The sequence below is a fragment of the Lichenostomus cassidix genome, chromosome 5 (assembly GCF_008360975.1).
Source record: "Lichenostomus cassidix isolate B80296 chromosome 5, HeHo_3.0, whole genome shotgun sequence".
Lineage (NCBI taxonomy): Eukaryota > Metazoa > Chordata > Aves > Passeriformes > Meliphagidae > Lichenostomus > Lichenostomus cassidix.
The window spans coordinates 24,806,326-24,828,022 of NC_139486.1; the positions used below are offsets into that span (position 1 = coordinate 24,806,326).

A 21,697-nucleotide genomic window follows, 5' to 3' on the forward strand; every position below is an offset into this window, starting at 1 on the left:
TGATTTGATCGTATATAGTATTCCTATAACATAGTAAGAAATCTGAAGAGATGCATGAAGGGTCTTTGTTTTTGTGGATGATGTGAAATGAGCTGGAGATATTTCTGTACAATTCTTAGGTGATCCTCGTTAGAACTGCAGCTTTCATTACAGTTGACTATGATTTGTACTGACACTAACATATTAAGAGTCTCAACAGAGATAAGGAATCACTAATTTAAATGGTCATAACCAATGTTCTGGTCTTTTCATTAAAAAAAGTGGGTTTACTCTGATGTTAACTTTTGTGAGGCTGCAGGATGTTTTTTGATATCAGAGTCCTTAATTCTGTAATTCTCATAAATGTTACATTTGACAGAGTAAAACTGGAAGAAGAGGGGGAGGTAAGCCTTTACTAAGTAATTAGTTTCATATTTTGAAGATGAGAGACAAAACATCCTTCTAGGGGAAAAGAGTATATTTTTTAATTGTCCATTATGTATAGTCATCTTTTCTGTAGAGTCAGCTCTTCCTTGTCATTTTAAAAGATTTTGTCTTAAGGTACACACTATATTAAATATCCCATAATACTTATGATAGTATTCTTTCTGATATCTCAGTAATTTATATAGATACATTTTTTTATTATTAATGGTTTGTTACTTCAGTAGATGACCCTTTTTTTCTAAAAAATATGCTTGTTCTCTTTGGAGTTGCCCATTTTTCCGAAGATGTAAATTCCATAAAGGGAGTACTATTGTTAAGCTAATTTATATTCCAGTAACCATTTCCTGAACAAGCTAGCTGGAATACTATTGGTTGAATATTGAACTTATTGGCACAGCTCTAGCTTTAACTGTATTTCCAAATGTTCCATGACCTCACTGTTTGTTCTCATGCATGTTAACATTAAAAACTGTGTTCTGATGGTCTAACTCATTTATATTACATTCTGTACTGGATATTATGTGCGTGTGTTTTTAACACTCTAGTCTTGGAAAAAGTATTTTTGTTGTACCTAAGAAAACAAGGCTCTGGACTTTTCTGGCTTTTAGAGTCACATAATTAGGATGTAGTGGTAAATATATATTGTCTTTAGATGTAAATGTTTGTGCATGTTACATATACCTTTTTCCTACAGACATTGACGATGCTCAAATTCTTCCACGTCCACCTCGAGTCAGACATTTTTCTCAGAGTGAGGATGCTCCAAGTGAAGTTTTCGGTGCATTAAATGAGGAACAGCCACTGCCACGAAGCAGCAGCACCTCTGACATCCTGGAACCATTCACAGTTGAACGAGCCAAAGGTGCAGTTCCTGTCATTGACAGTTCATCCCATCATGCTCCAAGCTTACAGAGTTCCACTGAGACCTCTTCAATGCATAGATCCACTGAAAGCCATATCACTGATACAAATAGCAGAGAGTCCTCCTTGGAAGTTGGGGATAGTATTTATGACCATCTTTGTCATTTAATAGGGCCGGTAGAATTTGCAAACACTGCCTTTGAACAAAGCCAATATGTTGACCTTGAAGGTGAAGATGATCTCCTTTCCTCTCTGAGAGAATATCTCAATAAAGAAAAAGAAGAACTTTGCGGTAACTTTGAGATAGATAAATGTGAGGCTTCTGCTCATGAAGTTGATGCATCAGTAAGTAGGAACGATAGATTACCACTGGATGGATTAGAAAATAGAGATCAGACTGGTCAATGCACAACTAGCATCACTGTTACAGAAAGAGCTGATAACACAGAGCTGCACCTAGAACAAAACCCAAGTGGCTTTATAAGTAATATTGCACCTACTCAAGTAGACTTTTTTACAAGAAATCAAGCACTCAATAAAGCCAGACAGTTAGATATTGATAAACAGTATGAAAGAATGTTTGATCATGGGTCAAGTAGTCCTAGCAACAAAGAAGGGAAGAGATATCTATACAGGCAAGCAGCCACTGAAGCTGATGTAGATTTAGTTACGGAAGCAGCAGTAGCTGAAAAGCATAAAAGTGCCCAGTTTAATGAAAAAGCGACCAACTCGCGTATTGTCCATGCAAAGAAAATTCTGCCTAAAGCACAAGTTGATCCTCAAATGCCTCACATCACAGGCACAAGCAAACTGGCACCAGCTAAAAGAAGTATATCTGAAACCGTAACACATAGGGCCAAAATCATGAAAATAACAACTAAAAAAAGAAACAGCGTTCATGTTACTTTTAGGCCATCTACAGAATCTGTTCAGTTTTACAATCCTCTTGAGAACAAAGAGGCTGCTTGGAAAGCAAGACTTCGTAAACTTGGTGGCTTCAGTAGTAGTAGTAGTGGCAGCAGCAGCAGCAGTACCAATGCAAGCACTAGCTCATCAGCTACCACAGAGCTGGTTAGACCTGGAATGTATAGACATCTAGATGCAATCAATGCTGCTTCTGCCAGCAGCAAGCAAGTTAAGGAATCTCCAGAAACTCAAGCAGCTGTGTTGCAGAAAGAAGGTATTGCAGTTAGTCAGTTCCAATATCGTAGTGCCTTTAGAGCACCAGGTCAGGAGTCGGCACAACAGCAGGGCTCCCTGGGTGGTGTTTATAAAACTGTTGTACATGCTCTTTCGAAGCCGAAGGCAAATGTTTCCCCACAGAGGCAGAACAGAATGCCAGCAGAGGCTCCACTGAGGGATCTGTACAGTCATGTAATGGGCTATTTTGGAAGGAAAGCTGCAGGTGAGCACTAACAGTGTGCAGAGCGCAAAAGGAGAAAGGCAACACCAGTTTGGCTTAATGCAACTGAAGCAAGCTCTGAATCAAAAGGCTTTGGGATGATCACTGCTTTCCCTGTTTGGTTATGCATGCGCCTATAGCCAGCTGATTTTTCTCCCAGCATAAGTTACATTTACATACTTTAAATTACTAATTTTTCTTTTCAAGATATTTAGTTGAACCTCTTTGCTGCTGAAGATCATCAGGTTAGGGAAGAGGAAGAGACAGTAAATGACCTAATAAAGGATTAAGCCTTGAGTCTTTTGAATTTTCATCTACCATGCAGAGCCTTCAAATTAAGCCTACTGAATGATTGGCATTGCATATTTTATCAGAATGTGTTATTCCACTCTGAGTGTAGTTTTTTTTGTCAGAAGGACCTGGCTCCTGACTAGCTAGGTTGAACTAATTGTATTTCTGGTTCATTTAGTGTGTTTTCTTCTTCCTCCTCATCCTCTTCCTCCTTTTCCTCCTCCAAAACAAAAACAAAAAAAGCCCCTCAAATTTACATTTGGAGGTCATTTTAGATACTTTACAAAAAATAGTCCGAAGCAGCAATCTGCTATTACTGGAATGATATCATTACAACAGTTCTCCGAGTCTAATAAAAAGGTTTTGTTTGAGTCTTCTTCAAAATATGTCATAGGCCTTCCTACGTTCATTCATCAAAATGGCTGTAGTTACATATTGGCAACATCTTCCATAGCTTTCTTTTTTTCTTGGAATCATGGATGTTCATGAAGGTCTTGTGATAGTCTTTCTCCTGCTGTGAGACCTCTGTGGACTGATTGAAGAAGAAGGCTGTGACGCTAATATTCGTTGTTTTAGTTCACTTAACCTTAAATGGACAATAAATTAACTTTCAGCAGTAATGCAGGTTTTCTTTTTTCCCCATTGTTATGCTGGCATGATTAACAGAGGATTCTGCAAAGCATCCTGCATCGAGATGTTAATGCCACCTGAGGGCAGTCTCTGTAAGCACAGCAGCTGAGAGCGGTACTGTCATGGGTCTCAAAAATTATTTGCTGCTCTTCAGAATCTAGACTTCTGAAAAAGAGATACCTAGGAAATACCAATTTTAGAAGTACCTGTTATTTAAAATCCAACATTTAACAGAGCCTCATTGCTAGAATAAACTACACTGTGGTTTCATCAGAGATGACACTGAGGGAAAAATTTGTATAAAGAGACATGAACTGGAATAACTTGAAGACTTTAAAAGCAAATATCATGAAATCAGGTGTAACAGCCACAGCTAAATGTGAGCACTATAGTTATATCAAAAATATAACACTAATAAATGAGTGAACTTCATTAATTGTTCATAACCATTGATCATCTAGAATTAGAACTTTCATTCCATGTACTAGCATGTAATTTTATATGTAACATTTTCTTTGCATTATTTATACTAACGGTATACAGTGCCACATTGCCATTTGTCATTAGTATATATTACAACCGAGTTTACTTTTCCACTACATTGCTTTTCATTAGGAATGCAATGAAGAAGGAGCCTGAAGGGATCACATAATTTTTTTAGAATTTGTCACTTGTGATATGGAGGAAGAGCATATGCTTTATACTTAAAGCAAGCATTAACAACTTTGAGTAGTGCTTACCTATAAGCTTCCTGCTCTTAAAGGTGGAATTGGAAATCAACTAACCCCTGCTTAGTGGGAAGAAGAAGCCGTACTAATTCTGAAAGTAGAATCTGCTTTAAAAGAGGGACATACTTAAAATGCATGTTTGGCAATTATGATTTTTAAATTTCTGTTAATAAGCAGGTTTTTTCATTTGTTACATTTTGTTTTGAAAATGTCTTGATGTGTTCTTTACTATAAATGTTTGTTCATTTGCTTTTAGCTAATAGAGAGGACGTGAGTCAAAAGCTGCACCCTATTGATAGTGATATTTGCAGTAGCAATACAAATGTTCCTGACCTCATGGATGAATTTATAGCTGAGAGACTCCGCAGTGGTAATGCACTGGTAAGCCTTTAAACTTGCTACATTTTAATACTTAAGTCTCCATATATGTGTAAACTTGTCAGTGGCGTGATAAATCAGTTCACTTGAAGTATTTCTCTGGCTTTTATGAATCAGAATTAAGAATATTGCGTAATTATTCATTGCCTTTAGCATAGATTCATGCCATTTTATACCATTTGTGTTTTCTTATCTATTAAATCTTCATCATGGAAGAATGACAAATGCAGAAGTTACTGTCAGGTGAATTGTCTCATTGAATTAAACAGCCTTAATTGCACCTGAAAAGAGTGCTGTACATAGGCACTTTCAGAATACTAGTTAAATGTAAATTTGCAGGCCTCGGTGTGGTATGTAATTGAGTACCATGCTGTAGTACAGTACTGTTCTCTACAGGTGTAGTCAATGCAACAGACTACAAAACTACTCAAATATATGTATTTTCCCCTTATTTTCTTATTTCACTTCCAAGAGTTGAAAAATTTCTTGTAAACAGTGCTCTGCTAATTGAACCAACCTTTCATATGCTTTCCTCCTTCACTTTTCCAGAAGTGTCATATTATTTGGAATGGCATTCATAATAAGAAATTTTAATAAATTTTAAGTCAAGAATTTCTGGTTACAGTTGAATGCTTACAGAAGGAGACAACCAATTGGAAGAGATAAGTGCTTCTTAAGTAGTAACAAAAGGGAAAATACTAAAAAAAAGTTGCAAATTAAGATAGAACGGGTAACAATTTAAAGACTGTTTCAAAAGTGTTTAGTTCTTTTTTTTAAAAGTTTTTAAGGTCATTTTAAGACATGCTTCTGTATGACATGCTCCTATAGAAAGTTGTCAGTAAGGAGTTGGTGATAATAGTGATAATAAGACACAGAAGAAGATTCTTCAAAGTTATTTTAAAAAATTGTTTATTTATCGTCCCCTTTTATAAATGGCAAGAGAGGAGCTATAGTTTGTCCATATGTATACTTGTGTTTCTCTTTTGTATTGAACTCATGTTTATGAAAATTGATTGTTGGCACAAAGTAGTCTTGTTAGTAGGTCTTGAGTTACAAGACAAAATGCTAACTTGTAGTCTATGAAAAAAGTTAACTTAGTCTGCAGATTAATGAAACAGAAATCATCAGAGCTGGCTCCAGAAGAAAAGAGAATGGGAGGGATTACTCTTTGTTTTGAGAATTGATACTTTCCTTAGGTAGCGGAAATGAGCTGAGATAAGTTTGAGTAAATAGTCTGAAACTGCCACTCATTTTTGTAATTGGCACACAACAATAGATATGCCTTCTTAAAACAGTACCAACTTACTCAGATTAGTTTTAGGTTGCTATATCTATTGAATGCTAAAACCATAAAATAAAAAGCTTATTATTCTGAGTTAATCTCTAATTAGCAGTAGAGTAGTAAAAGAATGCAGAACTGACTAGGCCTAGTATAAAAGGAAAGCATCTTTAGTCTCATAATGCTTAAAAATCTTAAGCCATTTCATAAAACAGCTTTTCTTCTTTGATATCTCTTCCCTCTCAAGCAAACAGTTCTGTCTGTGGAAAAATATGCCTTAAAGAAACACTTCAAATAGATCAGCACCTTACTTGTACATGAGCAAAGGTGCATGCCTTGCTTCTGTTATATGTGATCTTCTATGTTCCAAACCAGTACCAAAGTTGTGTTTTAATAATAAGAATATTAATGCATGAATTAGTAAATTGACTTGCTCATTCTGTAACTTTAGTTTCTGATTATAGTGTGGTGGCCTATAGGCCAGAAAAGACATTGTGTCTGAAATCAGGGTTAACAGGTTCTCTTTAGTAATTTACATGTAATATACTTTCAAACTATTTTTCACTCTCACATCTTACCTCCCATGTGGCCCGTGCTAGTCTGAATCCTAGCCTTTTACAATATGGGTCCAAAAATCCACTGTGCAATTAAAACTGGTATTGATGAAATTCTGTGACTGCATGGGTTGTTCAGTTGCTCTTGCCTCTCTGGGGGTTTGGAAAGTCTTGGTATTTAGTAGGATGGCAATTTCTGGTTTAGGTACTTAAGAACTGTTTGTTACCTTCTGACTTGAGCAAATGTGGAATTGCTTTTTCCATTTTATGTAAATAAGCCATCCAAGATTGGAAGATAATTTATGTATCCTCACTGTTTAGAATGTGACAAGAAGAGGAAGCAGTCCTGGCAGCCTGGAAGTTCCTAAAGACCTTCCTGATATATTGAACAAGCAGAACCAAATGCGTCCTGTAGATGACCCAGGCGTGCCTTCTGAGTGGACATCACCTGCCAGTGCGGGCAGCAGTGACCTCATCAGCTCAGACAGCCACTCAGACTCCTTCAGCGCCTTCCAGTATGAGAGCCGCAAATTTGAAAGCAAGTATATTTTTCCAAAAGTAATAGCATTTTTCAGTAATTTATTGCGAATTTCCCTTGTTCTGTTTGTTGTATTTTTTCCCCCTGATTAAGTATGCCAGCAGTTTTCTGTAGAGAGAGACTATTTTGATTGTCCATTGAAACCGTTAGCAAGTTAATGGAGCAAGAAAAGTTCTTACAAGAGGCTATTGGTTTTTTTAGTATACTAAAAAAAGAGCACTGCAATAGTACTATGGAAAAAGTAGAACAACATTAAACAGAAGTTAGAAAGCAATATTGTCTCCTCCCTGGAGTGTATCCATCTGTTTTGCACAAAATATAAAAATTAAAGCTTGTGTATTTTGGAAATTATTTTAATTCTTTTGAAAACATTTAGGTAAAGTGTAAAGAAGGGCCTCTGATATTTTTACAGTCATCTTTGTGTAGCTATAGATTAGTCAGGTTAATATGATGGTCAAATTAGTATGCATTGTTAAAATTAGTGTGCTTTGTTTAATGACATAATGCTTTTCATTAATTTTATTTATCCATTCCCACCCTTATTTAATAGAGAGGGTCATTATGGTTGTTAGGAATTACAACTTCATGTATTAAGTAAGATAAAAATAATGTTTATATAGTGGAATTTTTTGAAGAAGGATAATTTTTTATATATGTCTCCATGATGCAAATAAGTCATCATATTTAAATCTACATTTCAGCCTGACATTTTTTCTTTAGTGTTGAAAATAATGTTTGTAATAGTATCATTTGCCGTAATATTTTTAGTTTAGGTTAATGCTTTTACAACAAGCTTGAATATTTCTTCCAGCTTGTAAATTTTACAGATAAATGCCTTTATGTATGATTCCATTATTTTTGCTTTATACAGACGTAGGTGCACTTACAGCAACTAAGCAGAATACAGACATGCAACAGGAATGTCTTCTGCAGACATAAAGTCATGGGTTTATGACAAGAAAGAGAATATTCATAATAGTCAATAACTTTCTGCTGTTGCATTCTATTTAAATTTTGCAACAGTGTGCTAGTAGCATAGAAGATGCGCATACAAGGTTTCTGTTTGGTTTGGAAGTCCTGGGCCGCTGGAATTTTTCATATTAGTGGTGTTTTTATGTTGTAAATTAATACAATGCTATCCTCATACAGATTTCAACTTTGGCACTGAGGCCGGGACGCCAGCTTCTACTGACATTGATGCAATTTCAGGACAGCAGCAGAGTGCTGAGGAACAAGAAGTGGCCAGTCTAACTACACTCCACATAGATTCTGAAACAAGTAGTCTCAATCAGCAACCATTGTCTGCTGAAGCTGCAACTATTACTGGTAAAGTAGATTTAAAAAAAAAAAAAAAGTATTCATTTCAGAAATTTTTCACCCATCCTGAAGAATGCAACTTCCAGCTTCTGCCATGACTCTATATTCTATTTAAAATTATTCTTTTATTTCAATTATTTTTTGATTGCTATTGAAAAGTAATATGTGAAATAATGTAAGTGGAAAACCTTTGTCTGACTTAGTTACCCATGGTCCTAAATGTATTTTAAATCCGTCATGAGAAAATCTATACAATTAACAAGGAGAAACTCTTACTACATAATGTATGCTAGATCTCTTACAAGTGTCCTTCTGTTTCTGGTAGTTTAATAACTAACATCATGAAAAGTTTCTGCTTTGGAAGGTTTTCACAGTGCTCATTCAAACCAGCATATCACTCTGAAATATCTTGGGATTCTTTTATATGCATCCATCTTAATATCTTTTTGTATAGTTGGTTGTGTAACTGAGAGCTTTTATTATTCAAAATGTAAGTTATGTGGCCATGTAACATCACTTTCCATTTATATAACTGAAAAGTGATGCAGTTAACCAAAATTGAATGGGCTCCTGTCTGAAAGAGAGAATTCTTCTCTATGAGGATGATCTGAAAGAATGGTCTCTTGCCAGGTTTTGTAAATGAGAAGTAAAGATGTCCATAGTCATTTTCATACTCCTTGTTCCATAGGTGTTGTACAGTACCATCCCTGTTACAGCCCTAGTTGCAACAAGTATCTGTATTTCTGTGAGACATTATACCTACATATTGTGTCTTGTTCTCTGTTAGAAATCAAACTGCATTTTCAGCGATATGGAAAGACATCTTTGCTTCCACTGCCATAATTTGCACTTCAAAAGTGCTCTTCTGCTGAAAGAAGCATGGTATTAGCTTTCATGGACATTGTTGTTCAGCTTGTTCAACAATGTTCAGCTTGACTTGTATTCTCTTCATTTTTCTCTTTGCTGTGTGCTTGTTGAAAGTCCTTGCTGTAGATCTGTTCTTTTTCTGTTTGTTTGTATGTTTTTATATGTTAATAACTTTATTACCGTTTGGTATTTTTGTCCAAGTTTGCACTGTAATTGAATTGGTAAGATGGCAGTTAGTGACTGTGTTGTCCATTGAGAGATTCTGTGGTTATCTCTTCTTGCTTGGACCACTGTTTTAGAGAGGCAGCTCTTGTGTGTCACATGCATTTAGCTGGTTTTCCTGAGGAAGCACTACTTGTGCAGTTGTACTGTCTGTCTTTTACTGTTCCATGCATCCAACAATATTGGAGCCTATTGTCTAATTTTTGCTAAACTGACATATAAGAAAACAGAAGGGTGTGTTTTTATTTGATGTTTTATGAACGATAGGCAGCTATCTAGTGAAAATTGCATGTATGTGGACTCTCATGATGGAAGCTGCAATGTGAATTTCACTATATAAGATGCCAGCAAATCAATGCAGAAATTCTTCCTCAAAACACACTCATAATAAACAAGTTTTCAGTGGTTCTGCTGGTCACAAAACTACCCTTTCTAAATCTGAAGGGTTTTGGAAGGAAAATTTCTTCTTGGTATATGGGCATTACATCATATTCTAAGTAAACGATAAAGTTGACTATTGACTGCTGTTTACCAGTTCTAAAACAAATTGAACCCATGTGAGTCTCAGTCAAAGTCAGATCCACATACACTGGAGTGCAGACTCCTGTAGTTCTGCAAATTTTCCATATTGTTTGTCCATTCTCTTCTGTCACATGAAGCTCTCTTTTCCTCCTTCCTCAGCTCCCCTGCCTTCCTTGCCTGCTCTTTCTTTCCATCTCATTCCCTTTCTTTCCCTCTCTATCCCACTCTACCTCACTTTTTCTCTTCCCCATCACTCTTTCTTGCTCCTTTTTTTGAACTACTTTCATCCATCCCCAACTAATGAGCAGAATGGAAATGAAGTCAGAAAATACTTCTTTGAACATCTTTGAAGGGTGTATTTTACATTATCTTTGTAAATGTGTGGAAAACAAGTGGCCAGTAGCAAGAGGAGAGGATCATTACCTGTTGTGTGATGTGAAACATAGTCTGTGTGTGAAGCAGAAGTGTCCCTCTCTCCTGCACAGAGATGTTGATTTAAATTGATTGTAAAAGCTTTGTTGTCTCAGTCATTTAAAGGAGATAGAAGCCTTTGCAGTTTAACAATGTAATAAAGATTGTTTTCTGCAATTTCTGTTCTGATGATACAGATAACATCTTCTGTCAAGTTCTTTAAACAATTTGTTCTCTTTACAAGAAATAACACTTCTCAAATTAGAAGTGTTCTCCCAATTATTCTCACAATAGTTTGCGAAAATTACTATTTTAAGAGACTCACTTTTCAATTGCAGTCGCTGAAGTTCGGTTTATCACTAATACTAAACTTCACACATAATATTTTTGCATCCCTGTTACATTTATGTACGAACTGAAATGAATAGGTTTGAATTCTTCCATTTTAACATGTGCTTACGTGTAGGAAAGTCTGTGGTGAATATTTGCTCTTTTTTTGTCTGCCATGTGACTGACGTGTTCTGGCTAATCTCGGTTTTTTATAAGGATCTTTAGACAAATTCAGGATGTGAAATGTAAGATAGTACAGAAGAAAAATACAAGTACCTACTTCCTCTCCACAGATCTCTCAGTAGAGACCACATAATTGCCTAGAGAGGTGGCTCAGAGACGATTACAGAAAAATGCCTTTGTAGCACTGCCATTCAGACACTTGTGATTTCCTGGTTTAGAGGAAATAGCACTCCTCTAACTATACAGAACTTTCCCATGCGGATTTTCTCAGCTCAATCAGTAGATAAACATCAAAGATTATCAGCTACTTGTTTGAGCTTTTATTTATAAATTAAGTTGCATGCATCTCTAATTCTGGAAAAGCATTTGTTCCAGGAAAATTTTTGCTTAAACATTTTGCTGGACAGAAATTTAGGTGAGGGATTGTGATGAGAATTTTGGCTGGTTCAAAACACTGAAAGTGCTGCAGAACAAACGCATTTAGGATTATGTGGACCTAAAATAGTGGTCTGTTAGTCCACTTACTTGTCTGATTTTGATGTTCATCTTTCAGCTTTCCTGCATGTACTTTGTTTTCTTTCAGAGCACCATTCACAGGGAGATCTGCTTACTGTTTTATATCTTTCTTGGCCTATTTGGTAGATAAAAGCAGCTCAGTTTTCTGTTAATGCTGTATTTAGACAACTTTTCAGTAATTCAAGAAAATAGAAAAGGCTTTTAAGGTAACTGTTAAAAATTGCATTTGCAGGCTCTGAAAGTGCTTCTCCAATCCAATCTGCTCTTGGATCCCGATCACAGACACCCTCTCCTGCCACTCTTCATGCAGATCATATTGAGCAGAAGGATCTGCAGCTGGATGAGAAGCTCCACCACTCTGTTTTACAGACGCCAGATGACCTAGGCAATATCTGGAATAGAAAATACAAACCCGTTCTTTCTTTCTTTTTAATGCAATATAATGGTATCACATGAGTTGTAAACAATCCTGTAGAAGGCTATTTCATCTGCACTTTAAAAAATACTTAATTACAGTGATTTCTTTTAAAAGCAAACACAAACCTTTTGCATTTTATCCTGCATGTCAGTGGAATTTTTAGCAGTGGATTAATAGCCCACATATTTATAATTGTGCTTTTAATTGCTTAGAATTGTGGCAGCTTAATCTAGTATGTGGTCCTGCCATGGAGTGGTTTATCATTGATGTACAAATAATAAGACATAATTTTAAAGTAATGTTATCATTTCTCCTTGGAAGTTTGGTTCTTTTCACTTTCATATTTAAAAAAATTTATAATTACATCAACCGTCTTAGCTATTGAATTCTAAGATACATTCTTTTTGTAAATATGTTCACATTTCTCCCACATTTGGTCTCGTGAAAACAGAAGGTTGTCTAATACATATTTCAAACCCTATTTCTTTAAATAGCCTACTGATGGACAGAAATATTATCATTTTGCTTTGTACTTTAAAATCCAGAGCCTAGAAACCAACAGTGTGTCTACCACAGAGGCCCAGAAGTTCATAAGAGGATGAATTCACATTTAATTTTGATTTGGTTTGCCTGTGGGAGCTATGAGATTTTCAGAAGATCCCAGCAAATTCTGATGCTGAGGTGTTTTGAAAATCCATCTGAGGGGGTGGAAAGAAGATTCTGAGTGCCTGCTTCTTTAAAACTGGCTCATTATCTAGTTTTTTGTGACTGTTTAGGTAGTTAAGCATGAGCTGAGTAGACTGAGCCATCATAATCTGTTGAACATTTCTTCATATGGACAGTCTAGATTAATCATCTTCCACCTAAAAAAAGAATATTTATTCGTATAGCACTGATGTATGGAAAGAGCTAGATGGGTGTTAGGACTGTGGTGCTGAGTGACTGAATATTGCCTCTCCACTCATACAAATTTACTGTTTAAAGGACAGTAGCTGGAGACAAGTTTACTCACACTTTTCTCTTCAACTTGCAATGAAATGTGTTCCTAGTAGATTCTAAGAAAAATGTCTTTATCTTTTATTAGGAAAAACGTAAAGTTGAAAGATAATTTTACTTGAAAGCAGGCAAGTGGAGTTCTGGAGATTGATTGACTTCAAAGAATGTAAGAAAATACTTATAAAAGGAGTGGCCCTTCTGGGTCCATCAGATCTGTGTTAGAGCTCCGGTAGTGACCCTGAATGCTGTTTAATGAAAGAATATAAGAAACAGAACAATTCTTCCTCTACAGAGATTATAATAGGCAGAGATCAATATGTGGCTGAATGGGTAAAAAATAAGCTTGTTCTGAAAGCCGAAACTTTTAGTTTTTAGCAGACTCTTTATTTAATAGTTGTATCAGAGCTTTTCCTTTTCTGGAGAGGTAGATCTCACTATACTTTTTTTCTTCTGTTACAGAAACTAGTGAATTCCCCTCAGAATGTTGCAGTGTGATGGCTGGGGGAACACTTACAGGATGGCACGCAGATGTTGCTACTGTGATGTGGAGGAGGATGCTAGGAATTTTGGGAGATGTCAACAGCATTATGGATCCAGAGATTCATGCCCAGGTTTTTGATTATCTGTGTGAACTGTGGCAGAATCTGGCCAAGGTAAAAGAACTGAACCTTTTCTCCAACCTGACCTGTTTGGACAGGATTTTCAAAAGGGAAAAACCACCACATTGTGTATTTCCCTTAAATAACTCTCCTTTTTTTTGGGTTTGTTTGTTTTTTTAATAATTGCAGATAAGAGACAATCTTGGTATTTCAACAGATAACCTAACCTCACCATCACCACCAGTTTTAATTCCACCATTGAGAATTCTAACACCATGGCTCTTCAAGGTAAATTTGAGCACTAAACTGTGAAACAGAAATCAAAGTTAATGTAAGTGTAGAAGAATGTGTAATGTAACTTTTTTATTTACGAATACTAAATTTTGTTCCAAAACTGTAGGCAACAATGCTGACTGATAAATACAAACAAGGAAAGCTACATGCTTATAAACTTATTTGTAAGACAATGAAACGAAGACAAGATGTTTCTCCAAACAGAGATTTTTTAACTCATTTCTACAATATAATGCACTGTGGACTTCTTCATGTTGATCAAGTAAGTTAATTATGAAATTCAAGATAATATAGATGTTATAACTGAAAATAAAATCCTCTTCTCTAAAATACTCAGTGTATTTTCATCTGAGTAATTTAACATTGTTTTTGAAATTAGTTACAACTGATGCATTTTCTAAAAAGAAAACTTTGATAAATGATCCTCATGTTCTTGGTTGTATTCAGAAATGCTTTTTTTGTAGTCCATTTCAAGCAAATATGAAGGCAGAAAAGGTACTCTCTCATTTTTTATTGATTGTATGTTACAGATTGAAGTATGCAAGAAAGAGAAGGAAGCAGATCTCTGTAAAGTCTACTGTGCTTCTTACTTGCTCCCTGATGCAACAGTTTAGCTAGTAAATTGTGCTCACTACATTGGAGGACTTTGTTTCTACAGCAAGTATAGGAACCAGCAAATTGAAATATACTGAGTGTATCTAATCAGTGGGAGTAGATCTTTTTCATAGGTTTTAGTATTAAGAAGTCTGAAAATATTGTATGGCTTAAGCACTTTCTAAATGTTGGCATCAGAAATGTAAAAAAGTGTTTGTGAACTTTTTTGAAGAATGATTATAGGAATGGGGAGATCAAAGGTTCAAACAGCCCTGTTTTCTTTAAAACAGGGAAAAATAGAATTAGTCCAAAATTATTCCACAGATGGCTATGGATGGGACAGATCTCCAGTTTCTGTCCTCTAACAACCAGTTAATGCTGCATTTCTTGCTGGATTGAAGATCTTCCTATGACATCCTGCCATTTAGTTGGTTATTACTACTAGCAGACAATTATTCAAAGGAGAAAGGCGGGGGGAGGGTTTGCCTATCAGTAAATTTGGAATGTTTTTTAATAATTAAAACATTTTATAACTTTTCAAGTACTTTTGAAGAAGTTGCATCATGTACAATATTTTTTAAAAGTGCTTCAGTAAGTCTAAAAGAACGTAATATGCTGTGTTGATTAACTACATACCAGAAATGTTATGAAACACTTTATTATCTTTCTTTAAATTTTGGTTCCTTATGGGTATATTTAAGAAGCTAATACTTTTTTTAAGGTTGTAATCAGGCAATACTTGTTGGAGAACAGTAAGCAGTTGTTAAGAAGGTATAATAGCTGGTTATCTTAAGCTATCTCTTCTGTACCTATTCAAATGAATGGTTAATCTGTTATAGAACTCTCAAAAGCTGAATATAAATTAATATATGAACTATTGTCCAAGCTTAAATTGATCTATAAAGTATATCACAGTTTACTTTTGTTAATATGAGTATACTTGAGGAATTTATCTTTTTGTGCTACTCTTCTCTCACTAATAAGTGTCTTACTGGCCACAATGAGTTTTCTTTCTCACATTATTACTTTCTATCTTTGATAAATACCTGCCTGTTTTCATTAGTTTTCATCTTGATTTGTGTTGATACTCTTCCTTTTTTCCCTTTTCCTTCTGCGAGGATATTGTCAATACAATCATCAAGCACTGCTCTCCTCAGTTCTTTTCACTTGGTTTGCCTGGTGCTACCATGCTTATTATGGATTTCATAGTAGCAGCAGGAAGGGTGGCTGCTTCTTCTTTCCTCAATGTAAGTATTCATCAGTTAATTCTCACTTATGGCTGAGGAAGAATTTGAGAGAATACTGAGCAGTATTTTTCATTGACTAGGGTGTTAAATTGATTCCAGAATTCAGTGTAATGGTTATCAAATACAGATAATGTTAGTGATCTGTTCTAGAGCACTACAAATACATCTTCAGAAAATATATGAAGAATGCAAAAATTACTGTTGAAGCAGGGAATCTTTTATTTTAGGGTTTAAAAATTGTGACTGCCATTTTTCTGTGCTTGAAGATGTTTTAGAGTAAATGTCCATTTTGACTGTTGTTTCATTTTTAAAATTTACTTATTCTGTCATATCCCTGCTATGCAATGACTTATGATCAGGTTTGAGAACTCAAATCTGCTACTGTTTGTGCTATTTGGATTTTTTTTCACATTTCTGTTATTGTTACTCAGGCAAGTTCAGCCTTATATAGTAATACTGATACAATTACCTCAGTGCTATTGGCCTTGCATACTGTACTCTCTCAAATCCCCCATAGTGTCCTCTAATTGTCTGTGAATTTTGACTTGTTTCTCCCATCAGTCCCTCTCTAACCAGCTATGAAATCCAGCCTCCCTCAAGGTACTGTCCGAAGCCTCTGTCAGCTTCTTACAGTGTAGCCTTTCCCTGTTCAGCAATGCCTCGTGTCACATCTAGTAGTTTCCCACATCCTGTTCAATTAGCTGAACCTAAGACCTGAGCCTACTTAGCAGCTCAGTCATTTGTCTGTAGTCCTAACAATTCTTCTGCTTCCTTTTGTCTGTCTTGGAAAATGGGAGCAGGGGTGTGCATTAGTAGCAATCCAAGGAAGGGGCTGTGGTCTGTGTTTACCCAGCTCCGCAGAATTTGCAGGAGAAAGGAAATAGCTGTATACAGTTTCAGCCATTGTTCTCTTTTAAGGCAGCTAGAAATGTCAGCTTCCTGATTGCAGTAAGAATATATATTTCTTTCCACCTTTTTTTTTTTAGGCACCAAGAGTTGAAGCACAGGTTCTTTTAGGATCTCTAGTCTGTTTTCCCAATTTGTATCGTGAACTACCAGCTCTTCACCCAAATATTCCTGACATTGCTGTGTCTCAGTTTACAGATGTTAAGGTAGGAATTTTAAGAATATTTGGCTAGTATTCTGTTACCAAATACATGTTTAATATGATGCTTTTCCAGAAAATACTAACTAAAATTTTAAGATCCTAAAATTTTTCAAAAGTAATTTCAAATAGATTTAAGACCCAAGATGCCATAAAGTCTTGTCTAATGTTATACTTCTAAACATACTTATAATTGCTATTAACTTAATAATAAAGTGTTTTCTTATGTTTGTAGAAGGAAATTATACATTATCTCACCCTTTCAAGCCTCCTCTCACTAGGGCTATTTACAGGTATCACAGATTTAATTAGCTAAGATGAGAAGATTGAGAGACTTAAGATTCATTATTTAATTTATTGAGAGTTCACAACTGGTGAAATCTGCCTGTCTTCCTAAGGGCTTTAGAAAATTTCTGTACAGCAGTATGTTCTTTTAGGCAAAAGGCAAATATTAATGGAGTCCTTACTTTTAAAATCAATTAATTTTTTTAAAATGCTTGTTTAAACCTCAGAGTGAAGGATTCTTTCTGCATACCCTTCAGCACTATTCACAGAAGCTAGCTTCAGGGAGTCCTTTACTGTTTCTTTTTTTGCCCTTGATATTTTATGGAAATGTTTTGACAAGAATTGGATGAATGGCTCATCAGCAGAAATTAGGAAAGTAACTTGTGGTATATTTTTGGGTAGCAGAATAATAAGTATCTGGGACAGACTAGAAGTTTGAGGTAGTGGTAAGCAAACAATTCATCTGATCCAACCTAGAGACTCAGCTAAGCAATATGCCTGTGTGCACTATAATAATATTCTGATGCTTTATGTGATGGAGTTACATCTAAATCAGTGAGTATTTTCCTCTTCATTTTAGGAACTGATAATTAAAACTGTGTTAAGTTCAGCAAGAGAGGAGCCATCTGGTCCTGCACGGTAGGTCATACAGAAAGAGCTTCGGCATTAATGGATTGTTTTCTCTATTCGACTGTTTTGAGGTGGATATATCAGAGAGCTTAAAGTAAAGGTTCATGTCCATTTCATTAATGGCTTTCTTTGCCACTATCAAAACTTTGGTCCATGATGTGAATTCGAAATTGTTTGTAACAGAGTTATTAAAATAACAGACTGGGCTGGTCTAGTCCAGTATTCTTTCAGTGATAATGGCTGATAGGAAAGGGTGTAAAGAAGAGTAAGAGAAAAAGCATTCTCAGCCTACCCTGGTGTTCAGCTCAGGGATTTGCTGGACTAGAGAGGCATTTTTTACTTTGATTAAGGTCAAGATTATTTATGAGGGAAGTATAGTTATTTTTTATTAGATCACATGATTTAATTCGAAAAACAGAAACAATCCGATGTGCATGAGCCCTTCTTTATGGTAGAAACAAGAAGCAGAAAAAACTGAGCTAAGCATTAAACTAGGAATGGTTGCTCTGATGTTTAAACATAAGCATCTTCATCAAATAAACAACTTTAGAGAAGAAAATTACCAGTTTTCTCTTCTGTTTCTTAATTTACTTAGGATTTTGTTCCTCCTTACCCATCTTCAGAAGTGTTCAGTTACACAGTATGGGATTGGAACAGGAATCTCCAATGCCTGCCAAGCAAGAGCAAATTTGTGTGCCTTGTATATTTGGAAAGAGTGTATATATATGTCCAACTAATGTATTGTTTCTTAAAAATACTAGAACTACATACCTGAAAAACTACAAAACTGGAAAGATCAGCTTATTGAACCTTGAAACATTTTGTTGGAAAACCAAGAGCAATTTTCATCAGCCTACTTACCTCTTTCTTCCCCTGAGCTGGTAGTATTTCTCAGGACAGGAAAAGGAGGGAATATTCTGCGATCACATCAATTTAATTTTCCATGTCACAAAACTGATTGCTAAAAAGCATAACACTCTCCATTTTGCAGTTATTCTTTTGGTGGCAATGTACAAAATAGGGTGGTTTTACACTGTAATGTACAATGAAGTCTTGTATGTATTTTTGCTATCTGTAAGCGTTTTTGTGATTCTGTGTAGCCTTAAAATTGTTTTTCTACAGCACAGGCTTCATAGCCACTTCTGTTTCTTTTCTACCATACAATTTTTCCTTCCCAGATGTAATGCATTGCAGGTCACATCACCAGCTTTTGTCTTCTCAATTTTGGATTGCTCTCCAATTTTATCCAGGATTTTGAATTCTGAAGTCGTTTCCAAAATACTTGCAGACTGTGTTCCTGAAGAAAAAACTAATGACTCAGAGATTGCTTAAGCTTAACATTTCTGAACAAATTTCATCCATCTCTGCTGATTTGAGCACATTTATCTAAATACTCTTTACCTTTACACTTCTTTTCTATTTCCTGATTTTAAATGAAGAAAGAACAACAGAAGTTGATGTACTTAATCACGATATGTATACTGTCTCCAGGATTCATTTATCCCTCCTCTATTTATCCTTGTTTGTTGTCAATCTAAAACAATGTGAACGTCTGTGAGGGAGTAATGTTCCCCTATCGTCTCTGTGTCTTGGAAGCTCTTAATAAATGTGAGCAACCTCTTATATTGGGAAGGAGGAAGCTCCCACCCAAATTTTTACTTGGTCTTAAGAAAATAAGACCAAGTAAAAATTTCCCGTAATAAGACCAAGTAAGAATTTCCCATACACTGATTTCAGGTAATATTTTTTATCAAAAAAGCACATAGAGATACAGTTCTTGACATCTTTTGGATTTTTCCATTACTCAGAAGCGTGCTTCCTCTGCCCCTTCCTCTGCCCTTTCCTCTGCCTTCACCAGCATATTTTGGATTTCTTGCTCATTTTAATATAAGTTGCAGGACTATAAAGGTTTTTGTGCAGTTGTTTTGGAAATATTAAAAACATATTATTGTTACCTGTCTTTAGCAAGATGTAATGAATCATAAATATTACACATTCTTGTAGAAGGTCTCTCAACATCTTTTCCTCCAACCTTGTTTTACAGATGTGTTGCTCTTTGCAGCCTTGGTATTTGGATCTGTGAGGAGCTAGTTCATGAATCACATCATCCTCAGATCAAGGAAGCATTGAATGTGATTTGTGTTTCTTTAAAGGTGAGAGAATTAAACTTTTACAGTGTATATTGCCTTTATATGTAAAGATACTTTGCGTTTTCAAAATCATGATGACATTTTGGCATCCTTACTTCACAGTCTCATTTGCCATCCTTACAAAAGACAGAACTCAGTTTAGTGAGTGTTACCTCTGAAATGCCAAAAGTTCTTTACTCTTCTTTATGTTTGGAGGGAATGGTGTGCTGGGAGATAAGACAGTGCATCTTCATCTTAATATATATCATTAGCCACTCTAACTTATACCCTTTGGGGTATCATAGCACCCATATTTCATTAATAATCCTTGCAATTCGGGTTTCAGCAAAAACACTATTGTCTCTGTCTGATTTTGTCCAGCTACACCCCTTCCCACATCCTGGACCCAGACTTCCACCAGAGTTTCCTGCATGTGTTTGTAACCAGATCTAGGAACCTGTGTGGATTAACCTTAAATTAGAGTCAAATTCCCACCCCACACCCACTCACTCACTACCCCTTCTCAACAGGACAGGGGGACAAAACAGGATGAAAAATCTTGTGAGTCAAGATGAAGACAGGGAGATTGCTTAAGAGCTACCACGGGCAAAACAGATTTGAGTTAGGGAAGTTAGTTTAATTTATTGCTAGTTTAAATAATTTGGGCAGTGAGAAGCAAAGACAAAATTTAAAAGACCACCATTCCCTGTCTTCACTTTCAACTTCACTCCTTCGTTTCCGGGTTTGTTTCTGCCCCCTCCTGTCCACTCCCCAGTAGTGCAGAGCAGATGGGAAATTGGGAGTTAGGATCACAGTCACTGTCTGCTGCTCCTTCCCCTCTTCTTTCACTGGATGCCACCCATCAGGATAAGCCTCCTTTTGTGCCCACAGACAGCCCTCAAGAAATACCCAGTGCTGCAGTGTGGGCTACTCCAGGGCTGCAGGGTAGGTTGACTCCACTGGCATGGCCCTTTCTATAGGCTGCAGAGAAATCTCTGCTCTAGCACCTGCAGCACCTCCTCCTTCTGTGACCTTTGTGTTTTTCTACTGTTTCTCATTTATTATTTTTTCCTCATTCTCTGCCTATGTGGCATTTTTACCCTTTTTTAAATACGTTTTCACAAAGTCACCACATACTTGGCAGATGGGCTCTCCTGTTCTTTGGTGGGCTCTCTGCTGTTCTCTGTTCTCCAGCTCTCTCATTGCAGAGCTGGCTGTTTCTGGCATGGGGCAGTCCCTAGCCCTTTCTCACAGAGAATCCCCTGTAGACTCTCCAGTACCAAAACCTTGCCACATACACGCAGTAGAGATCCATACAAAGACACTGGAGTACAAAAATATTGGAGTTTTCCACTCTGCAGCATTTGTGTCTTCTGCTTAGGCTAGTCATGGCTGTCAAAGTCAGTCACATACCTCACCAATTGGCATCCAGAGTTGCTAATACTCTTAAAGCCTCCATGGTACATTCTCCTGTGGCACTGCAGAAGGAAAAGGCTGCGGTAGAGAGGATGTTAGAAGGAGTCCCAGTTTTGGGAGCCATCAGCCGTATATCATAAAATTTTTCCCAAGCTAAGTTGCTGCCTTGTACTCTTTGGCTACTGATTGAGCAGAACATCCACCGTAAGAGTGGGACAGGAAAGAAAGTGGGAAGGTGACAAATGCAAAGGCCAAACTGGTTTCCCAAAGCTTCTCGTGCTTCTTTCTCATCTGCCCTCTTCATCCCCCACCATCCAAATCCAATTATCTCCATATCCTCACAACATTCTGTGCATGTTCACTTCTGAGTTCAAGAGTCATTGCATTATGCAGTATTGCTTCTTAGCCCTGGCTGGTATTTAGAGAGAAATGCAGAGTACTTATATTGTGTGCATGGAAGCACTGGGGAATATTTAGTTTGCTGTGGCAAAGTCCTTCTCTATGCTTATTTCAGGCACTGCATCTTTTT

General features: G+C 36.3%; 1 protein-coding gene across 2 annotated transcripts in view; it reads left to right on the top strand.

Annotated features, from left to right (window-relative positions):
- RALGAPA1 (Ral GTPase activating protein catalytic subunit alpha 1) overlaps window positions 1-21,697 on the top strand; it is a 131,537-nt gene that overhangs the window by 44,485 nt on the left and 65,355 nt on the right. For both annotated transcript variants that reach the window (XM_085061879.1, XM_085061880.1), the window contains 12 exons: window positions 1,121-2,692; window positions 4,595-4,719; window positions 6,871-7,087; window positions 8,237-8,413; window positions 11,688-11,840; window positions 13,329-13,522; window positions 13,658-13,756; window positions 13,869-14,024; window positions 15,475-15,603; window positions 16,590-16,715; window positions 17,574-17,632; window positions 19,668-19,776. In XM_085061879.1, coding sequence (XP_084918005.1) covers window positions 1,121-2,692; window positions 4,595-4,719; window positions 6,871-7,087; window positions 8,237-8,413; window positions 11,688-11,840; window positions 13,329-13,522; window positions 13,658-13,756; window positions 13,869-14,024; window positions 15,475-15,603; window positions 16,590-16,715; window positions 17,574-17,632; window positions 19,668-19,776 — 3,116 coding nt within the window. The remainder of the gene's footprint in view (window positions 1-1,120; window positions 2,693-4,594; window positions 4,720-6,870; window positions 7,088-8,236; window positions 8,414-11,687; window positions 11,841-13,328; window positions 13,523-13,657; window positions 13,757-13,868; window positions 14,025-15,474; window positions 15,604-16,589; window positions 16,716-17,573; window positions 17,633-19,667; window positions 19,777-21,697) is intronic.